General features: G+C 42.1%; 1 protein-coding gene across 1 annotated transcript; it reads left to right on the top strand.

Annotated features, from left to right (window-relative positions):
- Window positions 1–611: 611 nt before the first annotated feature.
- Window positions 612–10,733, top strand: cyp4v2b (cytochrome P450, family 4, subfamily V, member 2b; the record flags this gene model as incomplete). Its single annotated transcript, XM_080840945.1, has 11 exons — window positions 612–687; window positions 853–965; window positions 2,962–3,047; window positions 3,411–3,601; window positions 4,114–4,183; window positions 4,419–4,545; window positions 4,636–4,809; window positions 5,147–5,249; window positions 5,701–5,835; window positions 6,350–6,529; window positions 10,570–10,733. The coding sequence occupies 11 exons, from the start codon at window positions 612–614 to the stop codon at window positions 10,731–10,733; spliced, it is 1,419 nt and encodes a 472-aa protein (XP_080697071.1).
- Between the last annotated feature and the right edge of the window lie 417 nt (window positions 10,734–11,150).

The following is an 11,150-nucleotide window of genomic DNA, read 5'->3' as shown; positions in this document are numbered from 1 at the left end:
CGATCCAGAGTTCATTAGCCTCAGATTTCTGCTTTATCATCCAGCCGGGAGCCCGGCAAATGAGAGGGAGATGGAGAACGGGTAAAGGGTGCAGAGCCTGTGAGCGTCCGGCCTCGACCAAAAACAAACAATTCTTCATCCAGACTTTTCAAAAAGCCATACAGGGAATGCTACAGATGGCCCTGGCAGAATGATTTGTATTGTTGTTATTGTTGATAGAAGCCCTCATCCCACATGCATATTTATATTTATTTTGTTATTGTTGATAGAAACCCTCATCCCATATATATTTTCCCCCCAGCTTGTTAATGACCCAATTCTGCACCCTGCCGCTCACCTGCAGATAACCTTTGCAGCTCGTAAAGTAAATGACTCGGAAAATGCGCAGCATGCTGACTCCCTAACAGAGTGGGTGAGTTAAGACCAAAGTTCACACAAAAGCAGCTCTCGGATTATTTCAGGACGTTAGAGGCTGATCAGTCCGCCAGCGCAAAATGGCCATGTTGTTAGGGGTATTTACTCTCAGCATTTTAACTCTGACTGTCTGTCTGGTTCTTCTGGTGTGGGCCACATATCAGCCACTTAAGACATATGTGCATCAATGGAACGAAATGAAGCCGATTCCAGGCATGGCTGGAGCTTACCCTATCATTGGCAATGCTCTGCAGATAAAAACCAATGCAGGAGGTAAGGTGCTGGGGGATTCTCTCAGAATTGTTCCAATGGCTCTGACAGGCAAGAAAGATTAACTGTAATATCCGAAACAAGTTTTTGCAGCAATATTAATGCTAAAACATTCTATTGATTGAAGTACACTGAGGCAGAGTGCTAAAGTTAGTTTTTTTAATATAGATTTCATGAACCAGATTGTTGAGGGTACCAATGAATTCCGAGACCTACCACTGACTAAAGTATGGATTGGACCCGTGCCTCTTCTTATCCTGTATCATGCTGAGACCATCGAGGTAAGCGCTGTTGGAGCATTTTGAAGTGATCCGATGGTTAACTGCTTATTAGGGGTCCTTGCAGGACTTCTACATGCATGTTTGTGACTTAAGTTCCTTTCTAAAGACTTTAGGAGTCTTACAATATTTCTCTGTTCCTAAAACACAGTTTTTCAAAGCATGCCTCGGTTTCTCTTAGCTCTAAACACAAATCCCAAAACCACTCACACAAAATGCAAAACCCTTTATATCTCCTGCAAAAGGCCACTTTGGTTTCAAAACACTATTATGTCACCTCAAAAGGGCATTTTGTTTTCGAACAACAAACACAGACCATTATTTGAGTAGACATTCTAAGCATTGATTGAACACTGATGTGCTCAATGGAAAACACTACTATGAAATGGGAAAACACTAGTATGGAGGCCTTATCAGGAGTATTATGCCTTTTCATCTCCAGTGTTACTGTACGCTTTCTCCTGTTGTAAAATATTGTAACTGTATAATGTTGTGACTCAAATATAAAACAACTCACAAACAGTTACGACTTACAGTAAAGATTTCTTTTTTTTTTCAAAAGTGCTGTAGCCTTTACATCAGAGCAAACACAACCAAATGTGTAGATGATTTACACAGAACAAACAATAGGATATTGATACAGTCAACAAAAAAAGAAAGAAAAATGTAAAATACGTAAAAAAGGACAAAAAAACTAGACCGCATCCTGTTCTTGCTCAAGAACAATATCGACAATTGTTGTGTTGTGAAACATCTGAAAATACAGTAACATTTGATTGGATTACAATACAGTACAGTAATGTTTCAGTGCTGATAGGACGTAATCAGTTGAGGAAACGTATATGACTTACTTGCACATAGTCGTATCATACTGTAATTGTTTGACTCTATCAGAGTTTCTGTCAAAAGGCACCCTGTACACCTGCTTCATTCTCGAGGTGTTCTGCCTAAGAACATGGTCCTGTATGGCTAGGCTCATTGTATTGATGTTTAGGAATATGTCTTGGTCATCATGGTTGCACTTTGTATTTGTTTATAATTTTACAAATACAGTACAATGTAAAATATTCTAAATACAAGAATACTATGCTCCTGATAAGGCATTCAAACTATTGTTTTACTGTCATAGTAGTGTTTCTTACCCATTCCCTCTTCTGAATGTCAGGAGAATCGGTGCAACTGAGAAGCGGCTTATGTTTGGTTGAACCCTCTGGCCAGCCTTACCAGCCTCCTGCATGGTCAAACCCATGTTGACCACATGTTTGAACACATTGGCCTGAATCTCATCAGAGATACAGTAATGGCTCTCCGTCTTGCTCTTCCTCTTCATCATTTTCCTCCTCCTCCTCCTCTTACTCTCACTCCTCTGCCTCTCTGATCACCACTCACTTCAATGTTGCCATAAATTGTTCTCCAAACTAGGAGCTAAAGTTTTGATTTCAAATTGCACAGCAGCCTTGGAAATGGAAGTTTTGCCAATTGATTAGCAGTGTTTTCTGTTTGAACACAAGGAGGTTTTGGCATTGATGAAGTATACAAAGTAGAGAGGATGGTGTTTAGTGTTTTGAAGAAAATGTGGTTAACAATTGAAAACTGTGTCTAAAGCAGAGAATTGTGTGTTGTGTTTTGAAGAAAGTGCGGTTAACAATTGAAATCTGTGATTAAAGCAGAGAATTGTGTGTTGTGTTTTGAAGAAAGTGCGGTTAACAATTGAAATCTGTGATTAAAGCAGAGAATTGTGCTTAAAGTTTAGCAGAATTGGTTTAGGGAGTTGGCACTTGGGTTTAGTGTTCAGAGAAACCGAGGCATGCTTTGAAAAAATGTGTTTTAGGAACAGAGAAATACTGTAACAATTTTACACATGTATTGGCATGGGTTGTGTTCGAACATGTAAGGGGTGGGGGGGCAATATTTTCTGCAGAAGAAAATAATAGCCGAAGCATCCAAAATGCGATCCTTAATAGCTCGAACGTAATGCCCCATCTTTCTTTTCTCCAAGGGGGTCCTCAGCTCCTCCAGACACCTTGATAAGTCATTCATGTACACGTTTCTGGAGCCCTGGCTTGGGACCGGCCTGCTCACCAGGTAGAGACTCTTGTCTTGAGTGCCAGCATGACAAACAAATCTTTTAAGCCATGTAAACATACCTCCTTAAGCCATCTAAACATACCTCCTTAAGCACGGAGCAGATATGTGTTTTTATTTGGCAAAGTAAGGGCACTTGTAGCACACATACAAGTGTTTATTATACAGCTTTAAGTAGCTGCTAAAGAAATGAACTATTGGCCCACCCAGCTCTTGGCTCGACCGTCTCCATTCCTCTCTGTTTTTAGCAGATGAGAGTGGTCTCTTGTGCCATTGTTGCGTAAATACTCACTAATTTCATGACCCCACACACAAACACACACACACCTCCCCACGGTATTTCTCTCCCTTTTTCCACCGCAGCACGGGTGACAAGTGGCGCAGTCGGCGCAAGATGCTGACCCCGACATTCCACTTCTCCATCCTGTCCGACTTCCTGGAGGTGATGAACGAGCAGGCGGAGGTGCTCGTGGGCAAACTACAGAAGCACGCAGGAGGCGCTGCCTTCAACTGCTTCAGCCTCATTACCCTCTGTGCTCTGGATATCATATGTGGTGGGTGTGTGTGTGCATTTGTGTGTGTGTGGGTGTGGGTGGGGGGAGGGGGGAGGGGGGGTCAGGAGAGCCTCAGCCTTCACTAGGGGTTTACTGGGAAAGAAGTTCAGCCCTGGACTTGTCAGCTAGCACAGGCCGGATGGGCAGTAATGAGACAGACAGGGCGGCCCACTGAGATTCGTCCCTGTATGCCTAAAGGCCAGTGCACAGCTAGCCTTTATGTTTACATGTTTTGACCATTTCATTTAGCGAGCGAAGGCCCTGTTAATATTTATCCAGTGCTTGATGCTTGATACATGATGTATGTTATCCGTTAATTAAAATAAATGTTACAGTGGGTTTTCAACAGGGGTACGCCAAACACACACTCCTGAGGGCTACCCTGTACCTGCTTCTGCTGAAGTGAATTTATATTCTTGAACATGGCATAAGTATATTCTCATGTTCAATGGAGGTAATCATATTCAATGATCCAATTTACACCTAAGGAACCTGAACCTTTTTTTCCTCAGAGACGGCGATGGGAAAACAGATCTATGCACAGAGTAACTCAGACTCTGAGTATGTTCGCAGTGTTTACAAGTAGGTGATTTGGATAGGAATATTTTAGAATGTTCATATTTGTGATGTAAGGCTAAGATCAAAGTGTCAAAGCTGTAATACCTTCTGTTGCATCTGATTGATCTTATCACAGCAACTGCAATGCTTGGTCACTATGGAGATACCATAATCGAGTCTCGAATCGATTAGAATAGAATTTTAGTCAGACAAAAAAAAACGTACGTTTTTTCTGTTGCCTTATAAATGACCTGTACAGGATGAGTGACATCATTTCCCGAAGACAGAGAACTCCATGGTTCTGGCCAAACTGGATCTACAATTTACTGGGAGAGGGAAAAGAACATCACCGCAGGCTCCAGATCCTCCACACCTTCACTGAAAATGTGATTCATCCATCTACAGAAGTAAAAGAAAAAGTCACGGCTGTCAGATGGTATTTATCTGTGGTGTCTAATTGTGTTGTTGAACTCCAGGTGATTAAAGAGAGAGCTGAACAGATGACGAGAGCAGAGTCAGACAGTGAGTCTGACCAGGGCAACAGGAAGAGAAGAGCTTTATTAGACATGCTGCTGAAGACCACTGATGATGAGGGCAACAACTTAAACCATAAAGACATCCAGGAGGAGGTGGACACATTTATGTTTGAGGTAAAAGCCATTACACAGAAGGCACCACCCAGAGCTCTCTCTAGAAACTGAGTGCTGTCTAATTGATCTTCCACACATCGCTCCAGCTGAAGGAAATTCATACATGGCAAACTGCAACTTCACATTTTACCAGGGATACTTAGCGAGTGTGCACTACAGGACAGTAAAAGTAGACATTTTATCTGCGTTCATTCTCCCAGAGACAGACATCGATAGACATCCAGACAGATGTGTGTGGGCACACATGCTCTTATGTGTTTTATCAGCCGTAGGCAGCACCAGTAGGACTCAGTACTGGTGCAGAGCAAAGCCACTGTGGCCTTTTGTTCCACCCCAGGGTCACGACACGACCGCAGCCTCCATGAACTGGGCTCTGCACCTGATCGGCTCCCATCCAGAGGTTCAGAAGAGAGTGCATCAGGAACTTGATGAAGTCTTCGGTACGATGGCCATCCAGCTCACTCAATGTTGAGTCATGATTCCTCAGTCATTGTAATGCTAATAGTGATTATACATTTTACATTGAGTCATTTGGCAGACGCTTTTATCTTAAGCGACCTACAAGGAAACTGCATTTATATATCAGGAGCTGCTAGGGGTTCAGTGGCTTGCTCAAGGACACTTACGCACTTGGTAAAAGAACTAGCAACCTTCTGATTACTAAACAACTCCTCTACCTCCTGTACCACTGTCGCCCCCGATTAAGACACGCTCTATTCTGAATGTGAAGTATGGTATATATATATAAATATATGGTATGTATGATATATGAAACATATCAGGAAGTTGTTCTTACTGTGTGATTTGAATGATAAGTGTTTTAGTCGTTCAGTGCTGCCATGATGATCTTCACTGTGTGATATTCACCCTCCACCCCAATCTGCTGCCCAGGAGTGTCAGACCGCCACGTGGACGCCGAGGACCTGAAGAAGCTGCGCTACCTGGATTGTGTCATCAAGGAGACGCTGCGCATCTTCCCGTCTGTGCCCCTGTTTGCGCGGAGCATCTGCAAGGACTGTCACATCAGTAGGCGGCAGCAGACTGTCACCGCACCATTCAGGGCTTTCCTCTCTCACTCTTCTTGGCTCTTCTCTCTCTCTTCCTCTCTCTTTCCTCCTTCCCATTCTCCAAATGCCAAAAAAAAAGAGGGAGGAGGACACGTGCCAAGATCTCAAAGATCCAGCGCCGTTTGAAGTCCCTTCCATTATTTGCATCTCAGTGAAACAGCAGATGTCAGGCCTTCTATTTTTATCTGCCAATGTCAGATTATGAGTGTCTGCACACATTTCCCCACTAAGTTACAGACACATGGAAAGTGCAGACACATGGAAATACCGCACTTTTCTTGATAAGGGGTTGGAAGCATGTGGAACAGCTATTGATGTTGCAAATCCACCTTGTTGCAACATGTTAGCTGCAAATAGCTGGCTTTTTCTGGCATTCAATTCGTTTGGTTTGTTGTTTTCCACTGTTGCAGAAGATGAGAAGGATTCCAATAACATATGTGTAATCATTTGGCTTGTGAATCTTCTCACTGCAGATGGATTCAAAGTCCCAAAAGGGGTGAACGCTCTTATTATTCCCTACGCCTTGCATCGGGACCCACGGTACTTTCCGGAACCAGAAAAGTTCCGGCCTGAAAGGTTCCTGCCAGAAAACAGTGCCGGTAGACACCCGTTTGCTTTCCTCCCCTTTTCTGCTGGCCCAAGAAACTGCATCGGTGAGTTAAGAACTAACTTCTACTTCTTTCTACAGTACTTATTCATTATAGTATTTTTCAACACAAAACACTAATTTAAAGATCATTGAGGAGGAGTATTGGATATCTAAACTGATTCAGACCTGACTTTTATCATGCTGTCCCCCACACATAAAATACAGAAAAGAAACCTCCACCTCTAGCTGAAGTGAACTCACACTTTGACTCGAGCAATGACTTTATGAAATGACCCAATTTGTAGGTTTCAAAGAACTTCAAAAAAGCGAGAGAGGAAGCTTGAAGTTAAATGGCAGGCCCTACCTTCAGAGTCTTATCAGAGGGGGGTCATATCACATTACTGCCACCACTTGTTATGATATAGCAGTCCCCCCATCCCCTCCCCTCCCCTCCCCCTCTCCATTAGTTTTCCCAATTCTTCACTGCCGTCTGCTCTGCCCTCGGAATCAATCATCCATTTAGCTTTTTGGGCTGAGAGACTGGAGTGATGAGAAAACATTTTCTCCCGCGTTCGTCTCCGGAGAGCGGTGGCCTGTCTCCGCCTACTGAATGAGACAGATTGTCTCCCTCTCCATGGTGCTGGCAGGTAGAGCTGGCACACCACACACACACACACACACACGCACGCACGCACGTACGCACGCACGCACGCACGCACGCACACAAACACACTTATCATTTTGCAAATATATACACACACTAATTCTTATGCACACACACACATACAAAACACATTTGCACACGCAAATATATGGCTTCCTATGCCAAACACTTGCTGACATTTTTGTTGACTGTTTTATTTATTTATGTGTGTGTGCTGTATGTGCTGTCCCGTGCTGCCAGTCAGGCACGTGCACAGATAGACCCCTAGTGGTGCTCAAGCACCTGCACTTTTGCCCTGTATGAGAAAAGTGCCCCTTTCGGCTGGAAGTACATTTTTTCTTCATTCATCAATATTTCAGAATCACAATTACTCTCTTTTTCATCAATTTTCCCAGAATGTGTTTTGATATCTGACGGGGCATTTATTTGAGTTTTTGTGGAAATTTCGCTCCAACATGCTCCGCGGTGCTCACCAGCCCCCGCCGCGCCCCTCCCTCCTCCTCCTAGTGCTGATGCAGTGTTGAGCGCCAGGCCAAAACTTCTTCTCTGACCCTCAGCATTAGACAAACAGGTAATGACGGTGTTTGTGCAATCCCCCAACGCTGTTTGGTGATAAACTAACCACCACATTAGCCCCGCTTTAAACATTACGTTGCAACTAGTCCGACGTTTCCATAAAAAAAAAATGTTTTAAAAAAACGTGATTTCAAATCCTTGTCACGCTGTGAGGTATATTGTGGTATATTATTAGCGTAATGTTGCTTATGCTTCAATTCTCTCAGAAAACAGTAAAACAAATATGTGTGTACTGTGTTGTCAGCTCTATAGAGATTATGTAAGCCATTTTTGATTATTATGCACAACATTGATTTATCTCATTTACAAAATTTGCAGCATAATGCCAAGAAAAAAGAGACTCAAAAAGCAGAAGGACAGGGAATTGCAGCAAGCAGCTCAGGGTAGCAGCTTCCTTTTATCTTGGATCAGGCCATCAACTAGTAAAACAAACTAGAAAATGCATTTCCTGAAGGAAATACCAGTGCATGAAATGCAAAAGTTAGGAAAGGAAGAAGAAAAGAAAGAAGAGTGAAAGAAGGAAAGAAGAAAGGAAAGAAGAGTGGAAGAAGGAAAGAAGAAAAGAAAGAAGAGTGAAGAAAGGAAAGAAGAGTAAAAGAAGAAAAGAAAGAAGAGTGAAGAAAGGAAAGAAGAGTGAAAGAAGGAAATAATAGTTGAAGAAGGAAAGAAGAGTGAAAGAAGGAAATAAGAAAGGAGAGTGAAGAAAGGAAAGAAAAGTGAAAGAAGGAAAGAAGAGTGAACAAGAGTGAAAGAGAAAAAGAGAGTGGAAATATTGAAAAAAGGAGATAAAAATGGAGTGAAGAAGAGAGATTGAGTGTGAGAGAAAGTAGACTGAGAGGGATAGAGAGAAAGATGGAGAGAAAAAAAAGTAGAGAATGGAAGGTGTCTTAATGTTCCTAGTTACAGTTAAATTGAGAGGGACAGAGAAGAGGTTCCTTTGATTTGGCGCAGGTGTCAGTGAAGCACAGGTGCAAGCCAGTTTAAAGACCCTATTATGATGTCATAATGGCCCAATGTAAGTCAATGGGAAAATTTAGATTCGTTTTTATTTAATATCTTAAAAAGTATAAAGTTTAGAAAAGTGAAAAATACAATCATAAGTGTCCTTTACAAGACCTATGCGACAAAGTTTGAATGAAGTTTCTACGTTAAGCGGTTCGGGCTGAATTAATCGCAGAAAAACGTGAGAAGAATAAGAAGAAGAAGAAGAAGCCTAGGAATAACAATACAGGGCATTTCATGCACTGTAATGAGGTAGAGAATATCCTAATGTGTTTTTTACATATTTACAGTGCATGAAATGCCCTGTATTGTTATTCCTAGGCTTCTTCTTCTTCTTCTTCTTCTTATTCTTGTTACCTTTTTCTGCGATTAATTCAGCCCGAACCGCTTAACGTAGAAACTTCATTCAAACTTTGTCGCGTAGGTCTTGTAAACGACACTTATGCTATGTATTTTTCACTTTTCTAAACTTGATACTTTTTAAGATATTAAAGAAAAACGAATATAAATTTCTCCCATTGACTTACATTGGGCCATTATGACATCATAATAAGGTCTTTAAAATGGCTTGCACCTGTGCTTTACTGACACCTGTGCCAAATCAAAGGAACCTCTTCTCTCTCTGTCCCTCTCAATTGAACTGTAACTAGGAACATTAAGACACCATCCATTCTCTATTTTTTTTCTCTCCATCTCTCCATCTTTCTCTCTCAGTCAACTTTCTCTCACACTCAATCTCTCTTCTTCACTCCATTTTGATCTCCTTTTTTCAATATTTTCACTCTCTCTTTATCTCTTCATCCAGAGCCACTCTTCTTTCCTTCTTCCACTCTTCTTTCCTTTCTTATTTTCTTCTTCCATTTTTCTTTCCTTCTTCCACTCTTCTTGCCTTTCTTTTTTCCTTCATCCACTCTTCTTTCCTTCTTCCACTTTTCTTTCCTTTCTTCACTCTTCTTTCCTTCTTACACTCTTCTTTCCTTTATTCTTTCCTTCTTTCACTCTTCTTTCTTTTCTTATTTCCTTCTTCCACTCTTCCTTTCTTCCTTCACTCTTCTTTCCTTTCTTCTTTCATTATTTCACTCTTCTTTCTTTTCTTCTTTCCTTCTTCCACTCTTCTTTCCTTTCTTCACTCTTCTTTCTTTTCTTCTTTCCTTCTTTCACTCTTCTTTCCTTTCTTCTTTCCTTCTTCCACTCTTCTCTCCTTCCTTCACTCTTCTTTCCTTTTGTCTTTCCTTCTTCCACTCTTCTTTCCTTCTTTCACTCTTCTTTCTTTTCTTCTTCCTTTCTTAACCTTTGCATTTCATGCACTGGTATTTCCTTCAGGAAATGCATTTTCTAGTTATTTTTTATTATTATTTTTTATTTTATAAATAATTTCTGCAATGGGTGCCCTTTTTTGGGGTTTGAGCACCTGCCCCTCAAAGTGTCTGTGCACGTGCCTGCCGCCAGTAGTGGTAATTTTGCCCCAAACTTGATAGCAAACTACTACATACATGGCTACAGGAGTTGGCTGGGCTTGACGTGCCGGGGCAGCTTGTACACAACCTAAAACCTGTCTGGGCTCATGTGGTGTAAGCTTGTAATACCTTACCGAGAAGACTTTAGGTTTTGGGGAGAGGACTAACAAACCAACTACACCTTCCCCCTTCCGGGGGTTTTACACAGGGCTGCTAGCTGCCATGTAAAAAATAGCTTTCTACAGAAATCTTAACCAAATCTTAGTGTGTGCGTGAGCATATATGCCTGTAGGTATCAGTTAGTGGTTGTGAGTTTGTATCTGTGGTTATGTCATTACGTCATGTGGGTGGCTGTTCATGTGATGTCGACATCTGAATTCACTCTGAATACACTTGTGGTTGCAGGCCAACGATTCGCCGTGATGGAGGAGAAAGTGATTCTTGCGTGGGTATTGCGTCACTTCAAGGTGCAGGCCTGTCAGGATCGTGAACAGCTGCGGCCCATGGTAGATTTGATCCTTCGACCGGAGAGCGGCATCTGGATCAAACTGCAAAGAAGAACCTTCTAGAATAGGGTGATCAGACGTCCAGGTTTGACCGGGACCGCCCCGATTTTGAGTTGCGTGTCCCGGGTCCCGACAAAAACCTGTTGGGACGCTAAAATGTCCCTGTTTACACCAACCACTATGAAATTGTCCCGGTTGTCAGCGATTACATAGCCGATGTGGTCTTATTATAGCCTCATCATTAACTAAACCCATGAAGCAATACTAATAAAGCATCCAGCGTATGATTTGAACAATGTGTGTGTGTGTGTGTGTCAGTCAATCGTAGCGGTCTGCGTCTGCATAACCTGTGCAACCAGCGTTACAATGTATTTGTTTCTGCCTAGTAACGTCTCTTCAACGACAGCCAGGATTATAGCCATGGAGTTTAGCTCAAAGTAAATGATGCAAGGAGTGAAATTTTAGTACAGGTAGGCCAGT

This window comes from Sprattus sprattus (genome assembly GCF_963457725.1).
Source record: "Sprattus sprattus genome assembly, chromosome: 6".
In the NCBI taxonomy this organism is placed as follows: domain Eukaryota; kingdom Metazoa; phylum Chordata; class Actinopteri; order Clupeiformes; family Clupeidae; genus Sprattus; species Sprattus sprattus.
The sequence above is the reverse complement of the archived record's forward strand: the minus strand, read 5'-3'. Positions and strand labels throughout refer to the sequence as shown.